At 40.4% G+C, this 26,144-nt stretch overlaps 3 protein-coding genes across 9 annotated transcripts in view; 1 reads left to right on the plus strand and 2 right to left on the minus strand.

Moving 5' to 3' along the window:
* Positions 1-940: 940 nt before the first annotated feature.
* On the minus strand, positions 941-12,203 carry dgat2 (diacylglycerol O-acyltransferase 2). Of its 2 annotated transcripts, none has more exons than XM_077505397.1 (9): positions 12,003-12,203; positions 9,940-9,998; positions 8,219-8,347; positions 7,864-7,971; positions 6,448-6,518; positions 4,963-5,167; positions 3,785-3,959; positions 2,327-2,529; positions 941-1,388 (listed from the first exon to the last, which is right to left on the minus strand). In XM_077505397.1, the coding sequence occupies exons 2-9, from the start codon at positions 9,977-9,979 to the stop codon at positions 1,234-1,236; spliced, it is 1,086 nt and encodes a 361-aa protein (XP_077361523.1). In that variant the 5' UTR covers positions 9,980-9,998; positions 12,003-12,203; the 3' UTR covers positions 941-1,233. The 2 variants fall into 2 exon arrangements, with proteins under 2 accessions (XP_077361523.1, XP_077361522.1); XM_077505396.1 differs by lacking the exon at positions 12,003-12,203 and adding an exon at positions 10,099-10,161.
* The window catches only part of map6a (microtubule-associated protein 6a), a 35,071-nt gene continuing 19,834 nt past the window's right edge, over positions 10,908-26,144 (plus strand). For 3 of the 4 annotated variants that reach the window (XM_077505388.1, XM_077505390.1, XM_077505392.1), the window contains exon 1: positions 24,861-25,571. In XM_077505388.1, coding sequence (XP_077361514.1) covers positions 24,871-25,571 — 701 coding nt within the window. In that variant the 5' untranslated portion in view covers positions 24,861-24,870. Of the gene's footprint in view, positions 11,040-16,433; positions 16,577-24,860; positions 25,572-26,144 lie in introns of those variants that run through there. The other variant, XM_077505391.1, reaches the window with a different exon arrangement.
* Positions 13,311-24,619, minus strand: mogat2 (monoacylglycerol O-acyltransferase 2). Of its 3 annotated transcripts, none has more exons than XM_077505395.1 (7): positions 24,413-24,619; positions 23,265-23,386; positions 21,805-21,983; positions 17,427-17,631; positions 16,390-16,564; positions 15,971-16,170; positions 13,311-14,817 (listed from the first exon to the last, which is right to left on the minus strand). In XM_077505395.1, the coding sequence occupies exons 2-7, from the start codon at positions 23,356-23,358 to the stop codon at positions 14,663-14,665; spliced, it is 1,008 nt and encodes a 335-aa protein (XP_077361521.1). In that variant the 5' UTR covers positions 23,359-23,386; positions 24,413-24,619; the 3' UTR covers positions 13,311-14,662. The 3 variants fall into 3 exon arrangements, with proteins under 3 accessions (XP_077361521.1, XP_077361520.1, XP_077361519.1); XM_077505394.1 differs by having other exon boundaries at positions 24,268-24,619; XM_077505393.1 differs by having other exon boundaries at positions 23,511-24,619.

The raw sequence follows: 26,144 nt of genomic DNA on the forward strand, positions 1-26,144 counted from the left end.
CACAGGCTTCCTCTCCACCATGTTGAATACAATTAATACTTTATGGCGGTCTTTAAAAAAAACAAAACCATCACACGCAGAAACATATTTCATTTTCAACAGGAATCCCGTGGCGAAGTATCGGCTTTCCTTAAGAAGACGTACGATACTGCACGTGCGTTTGTGAGGACAATGTAGGTCTTTGGCAACCCCGTTAATCCGTGGCTTTGTGCATCCTATTATTAATAGTGGTACACGAAATATGCATTGGTTGTGCTTTTATATTATTATTTTACAGAGCTTTGTGGAAATGATATAAATGCATGCGTTTTGAAATCCTTTACACTAAAGCATTAAAAAGGGGCTGTCTGCCGGTTTCACTCAATTTTTAAATACAGGATTTAAACAAACAAACTACTTCTCAATTTACAGATCTGGACTTCTCTTAATTTCTGGTGGTGATTTTGTCCTAATGCCTGTATTTTGCCATTTTGTGTTTGTTTTGTAAACAACGGGACGTTTCTGTGGGAAAAAAAAAAAACAGTGTTTACACCCCTCCAGCCAATTGCAAAGCGGGGGGGGGGGCGAACGTGTCAGCTGCGTGACGTCACTCCCGCGGCAATTTGAAAGCACGCACGGATTATTATTTTTTCACTCACTCATTCACACATGTAAGCTTCTGTGAGTGAGTGGTTGAAAAAAATATGTATAATAATCCATGCGTGCTTTCAAATTGCCGCGGGAGTGACGTCACGCAGCTGACACGTTCGCCCGGCCCCGTTTGCGACACGCCCCGCCCACCTCTGCCATTGGCTGGAGGGGTGTAAACACCGTCTTTCCACAGAAACCTCCCGCTGTTTACAAAACAAACACAAGATGGTAAAATACAGGCATTAGGACAAAATCACCACCAGAAATTAAGAGAAGCCCAGATCTGTATATTGAGAAGTAGTTTGTTTGTTTAAATCCTGTATTTAAAAAGTGTATTTTCCTGAGTGAAACCGGCAGACCGCCCCTTTTAAGAAAATGTAACTATGCACACAAAAGGCACTTGTGTTCAGGGATTCAATGTCGGCCCAAGCCACAGTTGACATTCTCTCTAACCTGTCGAACCCCCCGAGGATAAATCCAGGCCTTATTTGCTTGGAGGACGCGAAGCAAACGTGCTCATGTGTGGAGATTATCCTCCGAAGATCAATCCAAATCAGGCACCAAGGTTGGACTGGGATGGGGAGCGACCTGAAGTGAGATCGTTCACTCGATGTGCAGGCTGTCGCTCTCCTTCAAGCCAAAACGGGTCTTGTACTTGTCAAACAGGCACCGGAGGGACTTGACGTACATCGCATGGTAAAGATCAACCATCTCGTCGGATGGCTCCTCGATTCTCGGCACTGTGATTGGCTCCCCGACTGCAATAAAGTGAAAAAAAAAACATTGAGCGGTGCAGTTTGTTCAATTAGCGCACGGGTGTCCAAACTTTTTCATTTGAGGGCCACATCAGAGAAAATCACAAGGACCACATAATGTTAGGAAGAGAAATTGTGTTTAGTCCTAAAAAAAAAATTGTACAAATAATTTAGTTGTGCTTTTGCATATTTAGAAAAATGCTACAGTATATAAACCACATTTATTTGTAATATGGCAGCAAGGTTATTATAGTTTTGGAATTTTTCAGTTTAATTTTTTATTTTGTTTGTTTTTAATTTAGTTAGTTTTAATTAGTTTTCAGGGTGGTTCTGTTAGTTTTTGTATTAGTTTTAGTTCTTTAATAAATGCTTAGTTTTAGTTGTTTTTTTTTTAATGTGTATTACTTGTGCTCAATATTTTAAAAAACAACATGGGTGTGACGTCATTATTCCGGTTTATATCAAAATAAATCTACTAAAAATCACATTTCAAATCATCCCCAAATGCTCATGCATTAAATTAATTACCAAAGACCTAAAAAGTTTTATGAACATAAGAATGTAGTTTCAGCAAGTTTTCTTTTTTTCTTTTTTCTTTTTTTTAAAAAAAGCATCTTCGTTTTTATTTTATTCCGTTAACGAAATTGTTTTCTGAATTTGACTTTTTTCGTTAGTTTTAGTTCACTAAAATAACCTTTTAATCGCACCCGTGTTTTTCGACACCCTCCCTTCTTACTTTGACCATCTCCAAACATTTTTGTTTTTATTTTATTTGAACTGAATCAAATGCCATTTTTATAGCATATGTCGCGGGCCGCTAAAAAAAAAAAAGGACGGCGGGCCGCAAATGGCCACCCGGGCCGTAGTTTGGACACCCCTGAATTAGCGTATTACATTTGAAGAAAACAAAACCAAACAAAAAATCCTTATTGTGCACTTACCTATGGTGGTGATTGGTTTTCCATATGGCACGATGCCCCACGAGTTCCCAAAGAAGAGGCCGCACCCGTGGAAAAGGCATGGAGCGAAGCCGAACAACTTCTGCAACTTCTTCTGTAACGCTCTCCAGTAAGTGCCCTCGTCCAGGATTACCTGCCGGTAGGCATCGTTCTCCCCAAACGAATACACGGGGACCAAGTCGGACCTGAGAAAAAGTGGCGCAGTTTCAAATAATGCTCAAATCGCTGCGGCGCTTTTATTGATACATTTGACAACATCATTCCCCACAACTTGTACAAATTAAAGAATCATTTTGAGTTCATTTATATGTGATGAACATCTGTCCAGCCTGCCGGAGGTGCAAGAATGAGAAAATCCAGATGGAAGTTGTTGTTATGGCTGCCAGCAAAAAAAAAAAAAAAAAAAAAAAAAAAAACATGCTAATCAGCATGCGTCTGATGTGATCCCACGTGAAAAGTCGTGAACGCGCAGGCAGGCTTGTTTCCTTTGCCAAGAGATTACGTCTGAGAACTTCGATTTAATTATAGAACAAATTCGATGCTATTGTTACTAGAGATGTCACGATAAGGGCAATATTGTGATATTAAAACTGCCACAATATCATCAATGTCATCTTCACAATATTTAAAAGGAACACATTTGTTAAAAAAAAAAAAAAAAAAAAAGTCAGGTTGATTTCCATTTGTGCAGTTCTAGCACCCTCTAGTGGCTAGTTTATTAGTGCAATTAAATTTTCATTAGGGATGTTTTGGCCTTCTACGTTTCAAATCTATGCTAATTGTCAGATGAAGGGGAATCGAATTTGCTTGTGAAGCGATCAACGTGTGCTTGCATTAGCAAGTAAGAGCCTCAATATTGTTATGAGAGATTGTAGGTGGTTTATATGCATTGCTGTTATGTACAAAAGCACAATATTGTGCTTTTTTTTTTTTTTTTACAATATTGTGATCTTTTTTAACAGAACTCCATGAAATGTAATAATTGCAGTCTAGTATGCACCAGTTAGCTAAATTGGGAGTAAGATACATTCAAGCATGCTTTTAGTTTGCGCGTTTACGCAAACTGTTGTGTTGTAATGTCTGCATGACATAATTTGTTTTCTAACTGGCTCTAATCTGCTTTCAAAAGGCGAAACCACTGATAATCCTCAGTGATATTTGGCGTAAAAAGGATTGTTTGGGTTCTCTGTGGGCCACCGCCCGTAAAATGTGTAAGTATTCATCCATCCATTTTCTGCGTTTGCTCCTCACAACGGTCGCCGGGGGGTGCTGAAGCCTATCTCCACTCTTGTCAGTACGTCCTCCTTAAAAGGGCACAACATCATTTCGGTAACAATCACTGTGATGTATTTTGAACTAATTCCTGCAAATGCCATTTGAATGTTGAAAGCAGATTGCGACGACTCGTGCCCCCCTTTCGTGACGTGACGTCCAACTCACCCTTTCTGGAGGGCCATTCGCACGAAGCCTTTCCGGTTCTTGAGGATGACGGAGTTCATGCCCGGCGCACTGTGCAGCGACTCCGCCGCGCCTCCCACGACGATGATCACCGCGTTGCCCGTGCCGCTGCATGACAGCAGGTAGTCGATGGAGTTCTTGTTCACGGGGCAGATGCCTGAAACGTGTTTCAATTCTTACAACCTGTCAGCGACCAACAGCAAATTTACAATGTTCTTTTTGTGGTCTTATGAAGTCAAGTCAGAACGGCAAATACAAATTTGAATTGGCACATAATCCGTTCCAGAAGGCTGTTCTAAAAGCGATTTGTTCAAAATCCGAAGCAATTTTGCCCATTAGAATTAATGTAAATAATTTTAATCCGTTCCAAGTCTTAAAAAAACGTTTTCCAAGTTGTTTTTTTTAACTATTTTACAAGATAAACTGCACTGTACACTGTTTACCATAAATATAATAGGGTAGAAATATACGTTTTATTTAGATGGGCTATCTAAAATGATGAAAAAAAAACCAAAACAAAATGCAAACATTACTTTTTTAAATTCAGTAGTTCTGCGCACTGCTTTCCTCTTTTCTTCACCAGCTTTTTACCACTTGCACTTGCTTTCTTTGGACCCACGATTAGGGGCTAATACACGATGCAAAACTTAAAAAAATAAAATAAAAGAAAAAGATTTGCGTAAATAACAATGAACGAACTTTGAACACGAATGTGCTACGGAGGAAGCATTCGAGTTCGCTCGGCTCCCGAGTGAGTCGCGTTCAGGTGCGCTCGGCTTTTTTCAGTGTGGTCGAGAGCCGTTTTTTTTTTTTTTGGACGAGTTCCTGAGAAATAAAATTCTTGAATTTTCTGGTTGAAAACCGATTTAGTTGAAAACAGAAGCGTTCGAAAACCGAGGTTTGACTGTGCTAACTGTTTAAAGTGTTATAATTTCATCCCCGGTGTGTATATCATTTCACATGCACATGATTTGTAAACACCGGCTGAACGCAACATTAAAAATGAACGCGAAACCGACTAGCTAAGGCAAAGCAAAGCGAAGTAAACAGAATTTCAGCTGTGCTAAAGGGCAAAGATCCCTCGACTCATTGATAAAATTATCAGTATCATCCATCACCCGTCCGAAGACCTCACAAGACGACTGCTCGCGTCCACTGACCTCCGGACATCAGGTAGTCCCGCAGGACAGGCATTCGGAAGTTCCCTGCCAGGGTTGCCAACGAGGGTTTGATGCCCGGAAATTTCTTGGAGAAGCCTGTGGCCTCAGTCCCGAAGTTGCAGAAAGCCCCAAAACAGAAGATGCCATGTGGGTGGTAGCCAAAGATATAATTCCGGTTGGGCAGCAGGTTGTGGGTTTTAATTAGCTGGTCAACAACAGAAGAAGGACTAGTGAGGCCATATATATATATATATATATATATATATATATATATATATATATATATATATATTAGGGGTGTTAAAAAAATCGATTCGGCGATATATCGCGATACTACATCGCGCGATTCTCGAATCGATTCAATAAAAAAATAAAAAAAAATCGATATTTTTTTTTTTTTTTAGAGCTCAGAATTGTTCATTCGGTAGTCTTACCGATTCAACGTCTTATCATCATTGCCTTTTTTTTTTTTGTGTGTGTGAATCGATTTTTAAACTTCCATTTTTAATGGAAAAATATTCAACAAAATGTCTAACTTCGGGTTAGGATTCACACCTTGAGCATGGAAGAATGTTATATGAACGGAACATTAAGCCTTAATATTTTATTTTAATGCTGTTTAAACATGAAACAGATTACAACCTCTATAAGACTGAAATTTCAGATAAATAAATAATACATTTTCATATAAATCTTACACTCTACAAGCTTACCGATTAGTATTTTCTAAATTTGAATGAAAAAAAATCGCGCAACAATCGACTTATAAATTCGTATCGGGATTAATCGGTATCGAATCGAATCGTGACCTGTGAATCGTGATACGAATCGAATCGTCAGGTACGAGGCAATTCACACCCCTAATATATATATATATATATATATATATATATATATATATATATATATGAAGATGGCAACAACAACAACAACAACGAGCGGTGCTATAGCAAGGTCAACAGGGCACACACACAAAATACAGCTCAATGTGATGGACAAAGTTCAAAGTTCAGCCCATCCCCTTGCTTTCATCAATACACTGCAGATGCTCCTCTCGGCATAATACATGGAACTCACTGACAAGACACGGAGTCATTGGTCATTAGCGTCGACTTTGACTTCCCTCGTAACATGCAAAGTCCGATTATAAGATCAAACACTCACACTTTGGCCTGGAATGTACTAGAATTAAAATGGTTGCAGCTATAATGTTTAAAAAATAAATAAAAATCACCTTTTAGCCTATCAGGCAGAACAAAGTTCCGTCAATATGGTGACAGCTTGATCAGTGAAGCGAACCTCTGATAAGCTTATCTATTAAGTCACACCTGAGCATGACCCAGAATGGACGACAAACAACTTGCTCAGCACTCGGTGTTGTTTTCTTCGTTCAAAATTAGGAATAATTATTCCGTGAACTTCATTTCAGATTGATCAGGGAGAGGTCGTCTCAACGAGCGACAACAAACTGTTATTCTTACTTACCCTTATTGGAAAATAGTCTCGAAAGTACGTCCACACTGTCCAACTTCGGACCCACGAAGATCTCCTGCCACCTGCCCATGGAGCAATATTACAATTAGACAAATAAATACATACATTAAAGAACATTTATCATTTCATTTACTCTACTTGTTATACAAAATATTAGAATATTTCCTCAGACCAAGTAAAAAAAAAAAAAAAAAAAGCATAATCAGCAATATTAAAACAATAAAAGGCTTGCAATATTTCAGATGATTTGGAATGAATCCAGAATGTATGGCATTTTTGCTTATTTAACTCATTTGCTCCCAATAACGTGTAAATACGTTTTTTTTTATATTCTACGTGTCCCAAAGACATATTTATACGTTTTTTTGTTTAGTTTTTTTATGCTAGAGCATACAGGAGGCTTTGATGCAGCCTCTCAACTGCAAACAACGGTTGCAGAAATGGTAGTTATTACACAAACGGCCAGCAGGTGGCAGCAAAGCAAAGGAGATCAACCAGGGCCATGTAGAAAAAAAGCTCAATTACTTAAAATTTCAAATAGATTTGTGCAAACTGATGAAACTTAGCTCTCTTCTAATGCTAATTGCTGCAAAACGGAAACTGACAGAAACATACTTTTTTTTCCTGATGAAAGAAGAGACTTCAATCTTTCTTTTGATAGGTTGCAGGCTTTTATATCAATTGAACACAATATTCTGTGGGCCTTGCAAAATCAGTCAAAATCCAATAAAACAGCCGGGAGTGAACGTGATTGCGAAATGTGAAAATGGCGGCGAGTGAATGAGTTAATTGCATTACAGAAAATAATGGACTTTATCACAATAGTCTAATTTTCTGAGACAGTCCTGTATAAACAAAGCACCCCCAAAAAAACAATAAATATTGTAAAATATACTGTATATCTTCAATAAGTCAGCGTTTTGCTTTGTCAGTGTTCGATAGCTACATGGAAGACAAACAGAAGAACCGGAATGCAGTTTTCTCTACTTTATACGTAGCTAGCTCAGTCGTTAGCATGATAGCGCAAATTCACGGTGACTCGTCCATCGGTTGATCAATGAAATTTGGTTCAAATTTGTCGTTACTACTCTGTACGTTTATCGTTCATCAACGCATACATCGATAAGACTCTCGCATGCGTCACTCCTAAAGTCTTTGCACGCATTCACGCAACCTGCGAAAAGACACTCAACGCATCGATTGCCCAACAGAGCAGCATCTTTGTACGCGCGTCGCCCAATCAATTTTACACTTCGAAAACCGCACCGCTCGCTGGCGATTTAATCGTGCGATTGATCGGCCCTTTTCGTTGAAATCCAAACCACTTTTTGGTTTAACATCATCAGCATCATCAGATCCGTAACGTCACATCACATGTCTTGTTATTAAATTTATGAAAAAAAAAACCTTGTTTTGGGGTGTTCCAGTCAACAATGAGCCAGGAGGTGTAAAGTGCAGCGATAAGCCAACAATCAGTGCAGAACATGTAGATTAGCAGCACAGTGCAGACTGCCCCTGAAAGAGAAGAGGGATGGGCTGCATGTTAAAAAAAAAAACAAAACAAGAATGGGAACTCAAAAGTATGCAACTAGATCAATATAAAGAGGACAAACTCCCCCCATTAGCATGCACGTACAGTACAATACTGCAACTTAGCGATCTGACCTACTTGGGACTTAATGAGACTGCACGCTAATTCTTTAGGTTGGCTTTCTTGCAGCCTGAATCGAAAATGTGCAATTAGCAACACGTTACACGTTACCCAAGGCTAGGAAGGTGATGACCCACTGCAGCACCGAGATGGCCTGGAGATGTTTTTCCATCTTGGATCCGCATGGCCAGAAAGCCAATGGCAGGTCCTGGAGGGAGGAGAGAACGCTGGAGCCGGTGCCTGGTGGACAGAAATCACACATGCAGGAAAAGGAAAAGGAAAAGGAAAAGGAAAAGGACTGTAACGATACCCAAACATCACGATTCCATATGAGGGTCACGATATTGTGGGGGGCGTTGGCGATATTAAAAAAAAAAAACAAGCTCATATTGAAAAAAGCACAATATTGTGCTTTTGTACATAACAGCAATGCATATAAATCACACACAATCTCTCATAACAATATTGAGGCTCTTACTTGCTAATGCAAGCACACGTTGATCGCTTCACAAGCAAATTTGAAACATAGAAGGCCAAAACATCCCTCATGAAAATTCAATTGCACTAATAAACTAGCCACTAGAGGGTGCTAGAACTGCACAAATGGAAATCAACTGGACAGATGTGTTCCTTTTAAATATTGTGAACATGACGGCGACGATATTGTGGCAGTTTTAATATCACGATATCACCATTTTGCCGACACGATATCGTGACATCCCTCCTGTCGAGTGGTCTCTAAGGAATCAAACACAAGGAACCGCTTGACTCATTCCATCAAAATCTTTTGCCGTCAAATTACAGTGAGGCCACAAAATGTGTGAGAAGATTGCATGCTAACTACTCCAAAAAAGTCCGATCAATAGTTCGGGTCAGGTCTGAATTAGATCCAATAAGACGACTTGACTAATCCTATCAGTCAACACTGAAAATAACCCGGCACCAGAGCAATGGACCTGCAAACTACATCCTATGACTACTTAAGTAAGGCCCGGACGACAAGGAGTTGTTGTTTTTTAGGCCGAAATAAATAACGGATTAATTGGACTATTGTATAAATTAAAAGCATTTTAGTGGGCAGCAATTCAATTCCATGGATTTTTGCTGTTAGCGGGTCTGCCTGGTGCTTTTCCCGACAAAAAAAAGTGGACGTCAACTGGTCAACGGTTCCCACAATGCATTGTGAGCTGCCAATGTCATTATATATATATTTAATGATACAAAGTATGGTATAAATGTATGTGCAATAAATAACGAGAGCGTATTGCCTTTGTACAACTACTGCAAACGGTTAAACTACAGAAAGGTCAAAAGTAAAAACAAATGAACAAACATCAGCCATTTGGCCGTTTATTTTTGACCGATATTTCGCTGGCAGTTTCTCCCTCCAACGATCTCGCTGATCCAGATCGAACTGCTCAGCGGACAGAAAAGTACACAAACGTGGCACGTCCCCGTTTCACAACACGTCGGCACGTGTAGACTGAACAAATTGAAATGAAGCAAAGTGCACGCTTGCAAACGATGCAAGTTTTGCGTGACTGCCCTCTCATCTTCTCCTGTCCTGAAATCAACTTCCAGATTTGCTTGGCGTTGCCAACAGGTGTTGTCATGTTGTCAAGGATTGCACATGGAAGGATCTGTGCCCCAAAACACTTGACATGTTTTCACAGGCAAAAATATTACAATATAAAAATGAATATTCACCGTATTAATAATATAAACAGTAAACTGAGCATGTACGATTTTTACAGTTGTTTTAATGGCAACCAATTTGTTTGGCCATGCAGTTCAAGCTGGTTCCTGCTGCAGCTTCCCTGCACCGTGTTTACCTCTGAGCACGCCCGAGTATGCGGCAAGGATGGTCTTCATGCTTCTTGGTGGTCAAACACTGTCCGGGAAAGAGAAGAAAAAAAAACAGATGGGATGTTTCGAACGTGCTACGATGCTAAAAAAAAGAAAAAAGAAAAAAAAAAAAAGCACAAACTCACAGCTCCCCCGTCATGACTGATTTCAACTGCGAGGAGCTTGAGACCGCCGGGCGGCATTTAAATCGCGGCGGGGAGGAGTCATTAGCGCGCGTGCGCGTGCGCGTGCGCGTGGGCGAACACGGACACACACCGGGGAGGTGCAACTTGTCAACGTTTGATTTTTTTTTTTTTTTTTTTTTTCGGTGGCTTTTACCTACTCCAGGGTTAAATTCACCATTCACCGTCTATTTCAAGAGAGAAACGTGCTGTTTTGTTTAGGGATGGTCGATGGTACTTTAGACACATCACCACCAACCGCCAACAAAATGACAGGTAATTCTAAAGAAAGACCTACAGTAAATACCCCAATAGCATTTGCATGAAAGTAACGGCATTTTTTTTTATTTTTCAAATTTGTAGTTCCTGATAATGCAACGTCCACAAGAGGGCGGCCAATACTCAAGTACTGATACGTTCAAATAAGTCCAGGTATCGGCCCGATACGATATACCTATTATTGGTACTCACCCATCTCTAGTTCTATTATTATTATTTTATTATATATATATATATATAAGGCCATACTGTATGTCATCAAAGGCAGTTCTCTTATGGTATATTCAGTACAAATCTAATCAAGCGCTAGATGTAAAAGTAGGGATGGGCGAGTACTGATACCAGGTACAATATCTGTAAATGAACCTGCTATTATTTTTGGTGTTGCGTTTTTTGTGTTGTTTTGTTCCGTTGTGCCATTGCAGTGTAGGTGACGATTTTATTTTGAAGTGAACAGGAAGTGGTGTCAAAAATCGAGAGGAAGTTACATAACGAACCGGCATACTGCCATTTTGTAGCGTCTTTCCGAAAGACGTTTGTGCGCCAGCAAGATGGAGAGAAGGAAAGCGACGAAGGTTAAGGATTCACCGACCTATTCATTAGCACCTGGTTGAGAAGGGAACGAGGTTTGTGTTCGTCATGTTTATGGTTAATTGATTAATATCGCTACATTTCACGTTGTTTGTTCGTCTAATTTGCTGCGTGGTGAAACACTATCATTTTTCACCCACTAGAGTGTGCTAACGCTCTACGCTAAGGCTCAAGATTCTGTTTTGTTTACGGAGGATTTGTATTTCTCTATGGTTTATTTTTTTGTTTGAAGGAAAAGGCAAAGGGCAAGGTTAAAATTTTTTATATACTATGTTAATTGTAGACAAAAAGACAAAACAATAAGGTGATTAATTTGTGGTACAGGGTTTAAATGGGGTGAAATGTATGCATGCCGTTTGAGTTGTTAATGGTATTTTTATTTTGTTTTGTATTGTAGCTCTTATGGTGTGTTCAAAATAAGGAAATGTCAATACAAATTGTGAACCATCAGTTGGAGAGACCACCTTTATTTCAACCCATTACCAATACCATTTTATTTGAAGGTAGCTCGTGAAGGCCGATATCAGCATCGGCTGCCCTCTTGTGGCCATTTTATTATCGGGAACGAAAAGCATACATGTCTGACATGCAATTTCTGTATGGATATGTATAGAATTCGGAAAAGATCATCGAAACGCGCCATTAATTTCGTGCGATTGGAATGCAAAAGAAAAAAAATGCTATATTGGGATGTACATGTCTTTGTTTAAAATGATCTGCCATTGTTTTGGAAATATGTATCAAAATTACTAGTGGTGTTGGTGCTTGGAATTGGAATCAATGACTACTCAAGAGTTGGTATCGGTCTGAAAGAAAGTGTTATCAAACGTCTGACTGTAACTGAGTAGCGAATTGACCGCTGAAAATCCGAATTTTCTCAATTGAGTCAAAACATGACAGAGCATAATATCGTCAGAGAGGAACGTTTGGATGGCCATTACGTCTCCATACACATGACGCATCGGTGAGAGGAGTGCACATGTGTGCAAGCGACTTACGTGGTTCATTAGAGGCTGGAAGTAGTTAGGGGAATATTTGGCTGGCTAAATGCCTCGCTATCAGCCGGCTAACAATGTGCTAGCAACAAACAAAAGCGATTTTTTTCAAATGTGGACGCCGGGCCTGACAGCGAACTAGCTTAGCATTAGCCAGATTGAGGGTAGTAGTAGCAACATATATGGACTTAAAATGGGACCAAAGAGAGAAAACATCCTTTGTTCTGCCTGGCGAGTATATGAGACGTCTCATAGAGGTCAAAGTAAGTTATTTTAAACCAAAAGGTTTAACCTTTCTGTATGGTGATGCGCTGGTGGAGGCTTCACTGCAATGCGTACGTGAATATGGCTTTGAAAACACATGATCACTTTAAAGCACTATATAAGTGTACTCTGTTTCTGTTGGACTATATATATATATATATATTAGGGGTGTGCCAAAAAAATAGATTCATAAAAGAATCGAGATTCTCATTTATTAATCGTATCAATATTTAATATCCAAAAATCAATTTTATTTAAATTAGAAATGAAGAAGAAGGGGAAAAGGCAGTTGTAGGCCACATGCTGTTTTTGTGGAAAAAGACACAAAATTGAAGCAGAAATCATTTGTTAATCAAATAATTTTTAATCGAAAATCGATTCTGAATCGAATCGTAGACCCAAAAATAGTAATCGAATATATCCATCCATTCATTTTCTAAACCGCTTACTCCGCACAAGGCTTGCGAAGGTGCTGGAGCCTATTCCAGCCGGCTTCGGGTATTAAGGACTCTTCTAACTGATACAGATGATTTATTGTTAGATTATTTTTGACTGAACACATTCGCAGTCATCTCGTCAAGAAGTCGTGGGACCAAATATCGTGAATTGTTCTACAGTCTCACGAGTGCATATTGTTCAGCCCACGTTTTCTTTTCTTTCCATGAAAATCCAAGATCAGATTGGTGCTGTTTTGCACTTTGATCTCTTTCTTTAAAAAATAAGCCGATAACGCTGTTACTCTGACCTCACACCCGCTCAGTCAAGAAGAGACCGAACACTTATCAGTTATGTACTGCGTCATAGCCAACAGTGTCTGTTCAGCTGTTCAGATCAAACGCTAACACGTTATTTGATGGTAAGGACTCACTGTAGAGATAGACCGATAAGGTTTTTTCGGGCCCGATACCGATACCAATTATTAGTAGTGAAGGATGCCGATAACCGATATTTGGAGCTGATATTCATTTTCACTAAAAAGGGACATCAAAATTTGGAAAAAATACAAACTCCAGCTCTTATCTTTTTTTTTTTTTTTTTTTTTTTTTTTTTTTTAAAAGCATATGTTTATTGAGCAACTTTTAGGGTTAGTAAAATATTTTTAAGGGTTTTTTTTTCTACACGAAATAAAAGTCTTCCAAAATTTAAAAATATCCAAAGTATTAAATTTTTACTTATCTCAGTTTTAATTTCAACCAAAAACAGAAGGTGCAGAGAGTTCCCAGGGTCGACAAAAATGAAAATAAAAACTTTTTTAAAACATTTACATTTAAATTAGTTTCCTGAAGTTAACACTTAAAAAAAAAAATGGATCTATTATCGGCCATATGATTCGTCAAAATGGCCGATGCCGATATTTCTCAAAATGCTAAATATCGGCGCCGATAATCGGCCCAGCCGATAATCGGTCTATCCCTAGTAAGGAGTGTCTCGAAAAAATTAGGATTCAAAATACATTTCGTCATATTATTTATGTACATGCAAATAAATCATTTCAGTGTTATTCCTACAAATTACTCTCTGGTTTAAGATAAATACACTTTATTGCCTTTTTTTTTTTTTTTTTTTTTTTTTAATTTGGGCAACATTTTTCTTACTCAAACACACGCATTTGTCCAGATTGTGTCGAAAGAGTTCCAGGGCATCGTCCAGTCAGACAGACGTTCAATTTGGAAATATGCAGCTCAAGCCAAGATCTCATAAAAAAAAAAAGAAAAAAAGAGCATTTGCCAAAGTTCACCGACGGACAGGACAGCCTTATCATTTGGAGACCTGGTCCAACACCGGAATCACTACTCTGCAATTAAATGATAACCAGGACACGTTTACTCACTAGGATGATGCCTCACTAACCTAGTTATTGGCGGTGATCGGCTAAATGGTGACATTTGAAAATCATTGATAAGATCAGGCAGTTTTTTTCCAATTTCTACATTAAGGAGACGTTTAACACTTTTCAATAGTTTTACAATAGTTTAGAAAGTTATTAAAGTACAATTAAGTATCACAAGTAAATATCAGAGAAATACAGTTTTGTTTTTTGTTTTTTTTTAAAGGGCAGTAACTGATGAAAGCAAATGCACTCTGTGACTGATTTAAGAAACTGTATTGGCAAGGACCAAATCCCAAAAGCCAGACGGTTTCCTTAACTGAGAGTGAGGAAACGGACTTGTGTCATCTGTGCGTAATTTTACAAACGACCCCAAGAAAAGGAATCGGGCTAACGCATAAATCTGCCATAGTTGAAACGTGGGATGAAGCATGGCCATCGAGTTGAGAGTTGCATATCGGAAAATCATTTTATTTACCCTCCGGCACCAAGCCAGGACAAATAGAAAGAGCCAATTAAAGGGAATCTTCTCAACTTTGAGAAATAAATAGCAATGCGTCGTTTGTCCTGCTCAAACAAAGTTCAGGTGCATGTCTTTGTCGACGCCGTAGTTGGTCTTGTGCTGCTCGAAGAGATTGCTGAGTTCGTCCATGTACAGCTGGTGAAGGGCATCGAGCTCCTCCATTGTTGGCTTCTCCTTCTTTTCCACCCTGATGGGCCGTCCAACTGCAGACAAGTTGCAACAGGGGGAATGAAAGTTACAATATGTACTTTGAACTTCTTTGTTGTTGAAAAGATTTGTTGTTCATTGCCTTTTGAAGTTTTTTTTTTGTTTTTTTTAAGCCCCACCATGTAGTCCTTAGCACCAACTAGTGGTCAAAGAATAGTGCAGGACACTACGGTGGCTCAGAGAGACCACATTCACGGGGGGTGCTGCAGCCGATCTCAGCTGGCTCTGGGCAGTAGGCGGGGTTACACCCTGAACCGGTTGCCAGCCAATCGCGGGGCACACGGAGACAAACAACCATCCGCGCTCACAAGCACATCTAGCGACAATTCGGAGCACCCAATTAACCTGCCACGCATGTCTTTGGAATGTGGGAGGAGGCAGGAGTACCCGGAGAAGACCCACGCAGGCACGGGGAGAACATGCAAACTCCACCCAGGAAGGCCGGAGCCTGGACTCGAACCCGAGTCCTCAGTACTGGGAGGCGGACGTGCTAACCAGTCAACCACCCTCTATTGTTAATATCTAAACAAAAATATTTTCGGCAACATTTTTCACCGGACGGAAACTAGACTAGACTCGTCGAGACTAAAGCCCTCCTTAATAAAGAATAACTGGGACAAAATCAATCTGCATTTTCGTCAACTGATGAAGACGAGACGAAAATGTGCTTCACTTAATAAAAACTGAACTAAAAAAACAAACACTGTCTTTGTGGTCATTCATTTACCACCTATGCTAATGAGCATAATCTGCGATTGGCTGGCAACCGGTCCAGGGTGTCCCCCGCCTACTGCCCAGAGCCAGCTGCGATAGGCTCCAGCACCCCTTGCGACCCTTGTGAGGAATAAGCGGCCAAGAAAATGGATGGCTAATGAGCATAATTTCCCCCACATAAAGCCGTCCATACTTTTGCAAGGGGACACGCTGGACTTAACGAGACTTCTACTACTCATGTTCACTGACTTTTCTGAGTTTTTTGCCAACATCAAATTGGGAAATTCATGTGACAGTAGTCGAGGATATTGCCGGCCGAGTTTGCTGGGCCAACGTCCAAAGCCCATCCAGTGACCTCCTGTTGGCCGGCGTCACACATCGCAAGCGCTGCAGTCCAGAGTTCGAACCAGCCAAAGTCCAGTTTTGCGCACTCACCGATGGTGTGGATGGGTTTTCTGTATGGCATGAGACCAAAGGAGTATTGGAAAATCCCACGAGCGTGGAAGAGCGGAAGGGAGACACCCATGATGCTTTGCAGTTTTTCCTGTCCGCTTCGAAGCCACGTTCCTCTCGAGTTCCCCACTTGGTCAAACACTTCATTCTCACCAAAGGAGAAGACCGGAACCAGGTGAGCTCTGAGGGGGAAGGAAAAACGTTTCACGGCGAAGCTTTTCAGCTTATTCCCAATCGATCTCAAAATCACATGACAAGCCTTCCTAGGAAATTCCACGTCTTGAATAAGCCTCTGTTGAACAAGTTTACAGGCGAGCCGCAAAAGAGCATGCGATGAATAGACTGACGCGATCTTGTCAGTAAGCCACAGAAGCTCGGCCAATCGGGCCCCGTGGTCTTACCCGTGCTCCACGGCCATTTTAATGAAACCTTTCTTCTTGGCCAGGAGGACGTTGTACGTCCCCGGGTGGGCGTCAAGGGCCTCCGGGGCGCCACCAACGGCAATCACAACAGCGTTTCCGCCTCCTCTCTGCCGGAGCGGATAACTGGCGCTCTCCTTATCAGATGGAATCAAACCTGCGGCAAGAGGTAAATGCGTAATGTGTGATAATGAAGTGAAAATATTCATGAAATTAATATAGTGGGACCTCGAATGTGGAATGTCCCCATGCAAACAAGCGGCAACCGATTCATTTTGAGTATGTTGATCTTCTGTCGTGTCTCTATGTACAACTATTCGACTGTCTTGTATGACGTTATATGAAACATTGGCATAATCGCACAAAATTCAATTGATTAAATTCAGGGAAAATCAAGGGGTTAGGATTTTTTTTTTTTTTTTTGGTTTAATGCTAGAACATACAGAAAACGTTGATGCCGCTTCTGACCTGAAGCGGTGGCTTCAAGCAATCATAGTTATTACAAAAAAAGAAAACGGCGAGCAGGTGTCAGCAGAGTATAAGAGATCAGCCAGGGCCATGTTGCAACAAGCTCTTTTTGTCATTGTTTTCAACAGGAATGTAAATAACGATGAAACTTTGCTATATTCTAATGCTAATTGCTGCAAAACGGAAACGGATAGAAATGTACTTTTTTTTTTTTTTCCCCCCCTGATGAAAGAATACAAATACGGCGTTCTGATTAATATCTCCTTTAGTGGAAAATGAATTAAGCAACAAAATCCATCCGTCTTTATCCATCTCAGGGCGGCCATTTTGACACTTCCTGTCGACTGAAAACAACATCACGGGTACTCGGGGCGCAGGTTATAAACCAATCACGGCTCGTTGGTTTTCCGTGTTTGGTCACGTAACATTTGCTATATATGTTAGGGTAGTAAATGGTACCCAAATTATTATCATTATTTTTTTCAAGTCGGAGTACAGACACAGTGTTGATGCATCCGTAATGGAAAGTCAATTGAAACGGCGGCGCAAACCTGCGCACATGATGTAATCTCTGAAGAATGGTGCTCGGAACCAAAGAGGCAGCATGAGCAGGTAGTTGGTGAGGCCCGGAAATAGTTGCTTGAATCCTGTGGAGTACGTGCAGAAGTTGGCAAAGGCTCCCGCCACCAGGACTCCGTGCGGGTGGAAGCCCAGAATGTAGTTGTGGCGAGGGTCCAGTTCGGCCGTCTTCACCATCTGGGGAGAAAAATTCAAACATACACATACAGTATTTTGGAGCGCTTTATACGTGAATTTAGCGGACAACTGTACAACAGAGCACGTGTGGCTGTTGCGTTTTGTTTATTTGATACCTTCCGTATTCTCCAATCATTCGAATGCTTAATCCCAGTTTTTTTTTTCAGCTGTTTTCCTGTCGAAAGATTTCCGAGCTGATGTGTTGGTTTAGTTCGACATTGTTTGTGTTGTCTGGCATGAGCAAGTGGCCTCAATCTGGGTTCATCATTGGTTTGAGTTCCACTAACTGATCCCGATGTTGTTTATAAACAAAAGATCCAACGTTAGGCATTTAGACTTTTTGAGTTTGTCGTAGCAATGAAATCTCTGACGTCCCGACCAAGGACTGTCTTGAAGGTGACTGGAAGCAACTTAAAATCTTACTATTTGCTATCTAGCTTTTTTGTATTATTATTATTATTATTTTATCTCATCATGTTTGCCATCTTTGTATTGAATTTCAATAGATTGTACTGTATATCTAAGTCAGTGATGGTGCCATTTAAACGGTACATGGTACTATATCCTCCTGACTACCAGGAAAAAAATATTGTCCAATCATGTTTATTAGGATATTCCCCAATCTTTGTGAAGTAACTGGAATACTGCAAAAGAAATTTTTGAAAAACAAACATGTTCCAACGTATTTGCGAGTAAGTTCGAAGGTATTTGCGATTACTTTCAAACGTATTTGCGATTATGTTCCAACGTATTTGCGATTATGTTCCAACATATTTGCAATTATGTCTGAACGTATTTGCGATTATGTTCCAACGTATTTGCGATTATGTTCCAACGTATTTGCGATTATGTTCCAACGTATTTGCGATTATGTTCCAACGTATTTGCGATTATGTTCCAACGTATTTGCGATTATGTTCCAACGTATTTGCGATTATGTTCCAACGTATTTGCGATTATGTCCGAACATATTTGCGATTATGTCCGAACGTATTTGCGATTATGTTCCAACGTATTTGCGATTATGTTCCAACGTATTTGCGATTATGTCCGAACATATTTGCGATTATGTTCCAACGTATTTGCGATTATGTTCCAACGTATTTGCGATTATGTTCCAACATATTTGCGATTATGTTCCAACGTATTTGCGATTATGTCCGAACGTATTTGCGATTATTTTCGAACGTATTTGCGAGTATAGTCAAAAATGTTTACTCCACATTGGCATCTCTACGCTTCTGTATCTTTAAATATGTATAATTATAAAGTGAAGACATATCACCATACTCTCTTAATTGAAAATAGAACAAAAGTATGTTTTTTCAGATGGTGGCAATGATTTTGGCCATTAAGTACCGTATATATATATTTTTGTACTATTATTAATTTCTGTATCCTGCAGTCTAAGATGACCAAATACCACACTGCACACAACATTTTGACTTTAAATTGGCAGACTTACCATTTCATATTTTGATACTAGGCAAGATGTAGCGTGTATGTTTGTTCATGTTTAACTAAATAACTACAACAAAAATAAAGAAGGCACAGTTAATGGGCTTTTTCTTCATTTCCAATATGCAGAGAAAAGCTCTGTGAACAATCTCTCCATTATTTTTTCTCCCTCTCAAAAGAAGTCTTTAGTCATCACACATCAGCTGCTTTCGTCCAACCTGATCATTAGAAACGGTGGTTGAAAGACACCAATGAAATGAATTGAAAAGAACACTCCTTCTCTTTTGCACATAAGTCAGATGACACTGCAAATAACACATGGATCATCGAATGTCGGCGGTTTAAATGCTGGAAAAATTAGAGATGATTTCCTAAATGTTGGACATTCCGACTGGCACGTTATTTTATTCCATAATGTAGAAATCGTGCCAGATAAGTTCCAGGACTATATATAAATATATAGAATGAATATAATAGTATGTCATTCCTTTTTCTTTTACAGAGCTTTTATCATATGTGAGAGATACTGTACAGTGTGATGCTTTAAGAACAATACAAAAAACCTATTGGATTTGTTTTCCAGATTTAACTTTATGCTCTCCCAAAACGTCTCACAAAGTGCATTTAGTGTCAAGATTCTAATTTTAAAACGTACGATTAGTGTCGCTCCATTTCCTCAACGGCTGTAAACTGCAAGAATGATATATATGCACTATTAGTGCTTGACCACAAGAGGGAGACAACAGGCTAAACGAGGAAGGATTTTTGCAGGCCAATTTTGTGTCAGGACCCGGTGAAGATGACGTCACGTGTATCTTTCCTTGCAATATGTTCAGGGCACAATATCATACAAAGACAAATAAAACATGACCTTGTTAATTAAATGATAACATTCCATCAGACCCAAGTGCCTCACGAAGAAAGGTGAACTGGCCCCGAACACTAAAAGTAAATGTGGGAAATATTTAAATGCACTCGTCTTATTTCACTTCACGTGAAGGTGAAGAATGAGAGATGGAGATCAATAGCAGACTTCCTCTCGCGAGTGAAATTCGATCTCGGCGACGGTTGGCTGTCAAGTCGGTGGAAAACCGCCAGGACAGCGTTGAAAAGGAAAGACAGTTGTGTAGTAACTGCACATAGCGTCATCCCACTTCACTTCAAACTGACAAAATATGGAGTTTGGGCCCATCCCACCTAAAATACGACTCCAGACAAACTGATGTCAAACTGCGACGTAAATGATGTAGCCAGTCAACACCTGGAGTGGATTGTGTCAAACATTCTGACAAATAACTGTGTTGTTGTAGCCTATTGTGCATGTTACTCCTAGTGTATTTATTGTTAACTAGTACAATTTTACTGTCACTCGCGGTACTACACATAGCGGTGTTAAAAAAAATCGATTCGGCAATATATCGCGATACTACATCGCACAATTCTCGAATCGATTCAATAGGCGGCTGAATCGATTTTTAAACTTCCATTTTTAATGGAAAAATATTCAACAAAACGTCTTACTTGGGGTTAGAGTTCACACTTTAAGCATGGAAGAATGTTATATGAACGGAACATTAAGCCTTCATATTTTATTTTAATGCTGTTCAAACATGAAACAGATTACAACCTGTATTAGACTGAAATTTCAGATCAATAAATAATACATTTTCATACAAATCTTACACTCTACAAGTTTACTGATTAGTATTTTCTAAATTTGAATGAAAAAAATCACAACAATCGACTTGTAAATTCGTATCGGGATTAATCGGTATCGAATCGTGACCTGTGAATCGTGATACGAATCGAATCGTCAGGTACTCGGCAATTCACACCCCGAGTTGTCAAGTAGTGCACAATTTTTCAGACCAAACCAAGTTCGACTTTTTCATTTCAAAACCTCCTGGTGAGTATTATGTATTTTCTTGCAATGTTTTGTCATGTTATTAACTCATTTGCTCCCAATAATGTATAAATACGTTTTTTTTATATATTCTAAGTGTCCCAAAGACGTATTTATACGTTTTTGTTTGTTTGTTTTTTTTTATGCTAAAGCATGCAGAAGACTTTGATGCAGCCTCTCAACTGCAAAGAACGGTTGCAGAAATGGTAGTTATTACACAAACGGCCAGCAGATGGCAGCAGAGCAAAGGAGATCAACCAGGGCCATATAGAAAAAAAGCTCAATTACTTACAATTTTAAATCGATTTGTGAAAACTGATGAAACTTAGCTCTCTTCTAATGCTAATTGCTGCAAAACGGGAAAAGATAGAAACATACTTTTTTTTTCCCTGATGAAAGAAGAGACTTTAATCTTTCTTTTGGTAGGTTCCATGTTTTTATAGCAATCGAACACAATATTCTGTGGGCCTTGCAAAATCAGTCAAAATCCAGTAAAACCGCCGGGAGCGAACGGGATTGCGAAATGTGAAAATGGCGGCGAGTGAATGAGTTAAATGAATATTGAATCTGAACTGCTGTTGATGGTTTTGATCATTGTGATCATGTGACAGTGACGATATCAAGCGATGGAAGTTGGGAAAATCGCCACCTATACACCGTAACCACCGACACACGGCGTGCAGGCCAAAAGCGGACATCAGTGGTCCGCTTGCTGCCAAGCACGTAGATGGGGACACTTGATTGGAGATGAGATCAATCCAAGCTGTTTTTTATTATTATTATTATTTGTATTTTATTCTTCAGCATCTCACCTTGATGGGGAAGTAATCCCGCATGTAGTCCCACACTTTGATCCCGCACAAGTAAGGCACCCTGCGACCTCCGCGTCCGGGAGTGTCATAGTCAAAGAACCACCAGACCGAATAGAGCACGCTGATCAACCAGTAACGCGTGAACAGCAGGTAGAAGAACAGGAAGATGCACGTGGGCGCTGAGGGGAGGAGGAAGACATACGTTGGTGTCGGCAGACGGTTGAACATACTCATAAAACTGCCACCGATGCTCTTGATGTCAACATCGTGTCAGCATTTGAAGTCGTCCAAAAATAGCATCAAGTCGCACATTCAGGCAGAATGGTGAACAACATGGCGCAAGTAGGACATCAGAAGGTTCTGCTTGGAGTGATTGCGCAAGTCGGACTTTTCCGAGTTGTATAGGAACTCGGAAATTCCACTTGTGAAGTCGGAAGAAAAAAAACCAAGGACCCCGACCGACTTCACCGGCGGATTACAATGTGACGTCACTCTGAATGGCAAAACACAATTTACTTGAGTATAAAACTTCTTCTTTCGTTCTTCATTCATAAATATTCGACTTAACTTCACGTAACACAATTGTGACGGTATGCCGCAATCTCCCTGAAAAAAGATCAAAACCATAAAATACATGAAGCAAAATTGCAAAAAAGGTAATTTTTCTGGAGGTCAAAATGAGTTTTGAGGACCAAAATAAAAAACAATTTATCACTTATCCGCCATTTTGGTTGTTTACTTTCGCCTCGAATGCTTTCAGGGAAAAACCCAACTCGGATATATCCGACTTCCGACCATCCTCGAATGCAGCATAAAGGCTCGGCATGAAAAGGTCACATGACCAAACCCAGAAAAAAAAGGTGAGCTGTGATTGGTCGTTACTTGCACACCCATCTTTCAATTTATATTGAGAAGAAATCTGAGAGGAAAAAGGTGAGTAATGTCTGTTACAAGATCAAATGTGGGTATAAATTTTCGATTAAAATATGACAAATATGTTTTGCTTGAAAGTTGACACGTTAGTCAGCCACAGACATATGTGGTCGAAATGAAGTTCTCAATTGTTCCTCACTTCCTTGGCAAGATGGTGACAAAACAATACTTTCATTACTTCAGCCCCAGCACAAAAACAGAAGAGGAAAAAAAAAAAAAGCTGAGTTCTAAATTGCAAATAGGTCAATCGACAAATATGCATAAATTGTAACTCAGAATGCTTTCTTATTCAGGTTCTGTTTGGCTCCCTCTCTTGGACACAAAGGTGAACAGTTGACTTACTTTGGTGGAAGAAATTTAAGTTTACTGTAGTTGCACAACACGTTTGAACTGAATCAGTGTCAACTACAAAAAAAAAAAAAACAGCATCAGACTTGTATATTCAAATCATGCCGTGCTATTAATTCTCACTTCCTGGTGCCTCGAATGCACACGGCTGGCCATACATTTAATTCAAATGCGCTCACCTAAGCCGAGGAAGGAGAAAACCCACTGCAGCACCGCGACGGTCTGCAGTCTCCTGTGGAGGGGCACGCCGATGGGGGCAAAATCAATCTTCATATTGCTCCGAGGAAAGACAGAAGCGCAACTGGTGGGAAGAAAAAGGAGCCAGTGAAGCCGGTCCAAAGTCTCGCCCCGCTTTCATCATGGTTGACGGCCTTATCTCAGATACTCAATCTGGGATTTGACAAATCAGCCTTGCCGTATCATACCACATCTGATCTTTGATCCTGCAAGCCATGGACTGCTCAGAAAGAATATTCAAGCATGAGCATACATACACTGTAAGCAAAAGGCTCTTTTTGTAACTCTCTGTGGCAAAGGGCAAGTTTTTTTGTTTTTTTTTTAAGACTGGAAATGTCCGTTTCTGTAAAGGCAGCACCATCTGTCTGAGAGAAGAGAAAGTGCATTTTCAGATTAGCAGAGATTATGATAATTGCATATGGGCTTTGTAAAACGTTTTACAATTCATACACACACAAAAAAACGTGCAATTTTATGTTAGAAGATCATCTTAGCAAACATAAAATAACAAGGGAAAAGTAGGACTATGAAGCGGAAATCAAAACAATATTCTGGCATCAGGAATAGGCCGAAAAATGATGACGCATATATTGTAAATAAACATTTTAATAACATCAAAGCAGTTACTTACAGTGGTCCTCGAGACAATAAATCTATGATTTGTAAATGTGAACACAAATAGCTACATCTCAAAATTACATATAATGAGCATACACGTATTATTTATCCGACTGCATAAATAAAAAAAAAAAATCGGCGGTGTTGTGGGGGGGGTAGAGATATTTACACAAAACTACTTCCCAACCTGGTTTTAAGATTTCAAATGAACTGATTCACACATTCAATTGAAGGCATAAATCCAAACATACTGTCTGTGCGTATAATTCGCATCATGAGTTTTATAAACACTGTTTATGCCTCTGCTCATATCAGTTGGAAGGGTACCTTGTAAAGGCACCTTGCGTTCATCAAGTTCCAGCATTTTTCTGTTTTAAACCGGAAATACCTTGATAACTCAAAATTAAAGCGCATTCGTCTGCCTCAATTTTTTAGTTCTCTTTTTTTATAATTTAATAATTTAGCTTCTAACATGTGGTTTGATGTCGAAAGCTTGCCGTTTTCCGCATCACGGTCTGAAAGAAACAACAAATTCAGCTGGTGAACCAGGAAGTGGTCTTCAAATGTTTAACTTGATGTTATTAGCCCCGGCTTGTGTCGCCGGATGCGGGCGAGGGCGGGGCCGTTTTTCCCCTTTGCTGTGTGTGGCGTGCGGTGATGTAGCACAGAGGATAGCGGACGACATCCGAACGGAAAACACGTTACGGCAGCTTTTTTAAAGGTGAAATGATCGGCGTTGCACGGGTGCACTTCAAGAAGTGCGATGGATTAGCGTTTATTTTAAACTAACCTAAATAGCAACATTGGATTCGACACACGGATTCGGACTCGTCTCCCTCGTAAATAGCATAGTGGAAATTATTGTTTCCATTTTGATTCCATCTCGAATTCGCCGTTTTTTGTGTTTTTTTTTCCTCAAGGAAACGCAGCATGGCGTGGCCCTGCATCAGCAGGGCGTGCTGCATGGCCCGCTTCTGGAACCAGATGGACAAGGCTGACATTGCGGTGCCGCTGGTGTTCACCAAGTACACGGACGCCGCGGAGATGCAGCACGTCCAGCTGCAGCCTCCATTACGGGCCGGGGTCGCCATAGAAACGCAGCCGCCTCGCACCCAGCGTCGCGCCGCCGCCGCCGCGGGTCCGCGCAGGTGCGTTTCCGAGGAGCGAGTGTGCAGCTCGGTCATGAGGGAGGACTTCAAACACTGGCGAGTGCGACCCGAGCCCAGCTACAAACCCAAGAACGAGTACCACGGCCCGGAAATACCATTCAACAGCGAGACTCAGTACCAGAAAGACTACAAGCCTTGGCCCATTCCGAAAAGGTACGACCACCCGTGGATACCGAAACCGGCCGCCGGCATCTCCGCGGGCGACGAGCGGCGGCCGCCGGACGGATCCAGACACGGGAAACGGCACTTGGCCGACGCCGACAGCGGCGTGGAGAAGGGCGCCATTGCTGACAAGGTGCAAGAGAAAGACCTCATCCAGGGCCACGACAGGAAAAAGAGGCCGAGCAAAAAGGCGGAAGGGGAGAAGAAAGTCGTCGTGAAGGCGGAAGGGGAAGGTCGGGCGGCTGCGGATGCCGTCAACAGGCAAATTAGACAAGAGATTGCAGCCGGCAGCTCTTATAAGTGAGTACAAATCTGCAGATCTTGTTGACGCTATACCTGTACAGTGAACCCCCCATTTTTTTATTAGAATCTTTTTAACGATAAGTAACGACATATGCCGCCATAAACGTTAAATGACATCAACTATGTTTTTTTTTGTTTTTTTTTAATCAGTGGGAAGTGCAACGTCTAAGTGCAGCTCTGCCTGGTCAATGGGTTGTGGAATCAAAAACACTAACTATGGCCAGCAGATGGCAGCATTGTATCTCTTTCAATGGGCTGCCAGTGTATGAAATTACAATGAAACATGACGAATTTGATGAAATCGAACGTTTTCAGGGCTGAAGTGAATGGTCAAAGCCTTTGTCACATTAAACCAAATTCCCAGAGCGTCATGAAGCAAAAAAATATTTGTGTCAAAGTCACTGTTGTGGAGAACGAAAAAAGACTATACACAAAAATATTCATGATCCTAATTACGGAAATAATTGCTGCAATTTTTGTCTTTTATTTCAAGACAAACATTTCGATGATTGATGTTCATAGGACATAACTCGTGTCATATGTAGGATGTAATGTTCACAGCGATGATAG

This window comes from Festucalex cinctus, chromosome 18 (assembly GCF_051991245.1).
Source record: "Festucalex cinctus isolate MCC-2025b chromosome 18, RoL_Fcin_1.0, whole genome shotgun sequence".
NCBI lineage: Eukaryota > Metazoa > Chordata > Actinopteri > Syngnathiformes > Syngnathidae > Festucalex > Festucalex cinctus.

What these genes read in the sequence shown, in the direction of transcription:
- dgat2 (XM_077505397.1), bottom strand. Translation starts at nt 9,979, where the DNA reads ATGAAGACCATCCTTGCCGCATACTCGGGCGTGCTCAGAG. An exon ending in CTGGAACACCCCAAAACAAG is followed by an intron (nt 6,519 to 7,863) that starts GTTTTTTTTTTC and finishes CTCCATGGGCAG; the next exon opens with GTGGCAGGAGATCTTCGTGG. An exon ending in GGACTACCTGATGTCCGGAG is followed by an intron (nt 3,960 to 4,962) that starts GTCAGTGGACGC and finishes AACACGTTTCAG; the next exon opens with GCATCTGCCCCGTGAACAAG.
- mogat2 (XM_077505393.1), bottom strand. Translation starts at nt 23,683, where the DNA reads ATGGTGCTGCCTTTACAGAAACGGACATTTCCAGTCTTAAAAAAAAAA. An exon ending in AGGATCAAAGATCAGATGTG is followed by an intron (nt 23,387 to 23,510) that starts GTATGATACGGC and finishes TCTTCCCACCAG; the next exon opens with TTGCGCTTCTGTCTTTCCTC. An exon ending in TTTCTCCTTCCTCGGCTTAG is followed by an intron (nt 21,984 to 23,264) that starts GTGAGCGCATTT and finishes TCCTCCCCTCAG; the next exon opens with CGCCCACGTGCATCTTCCTG.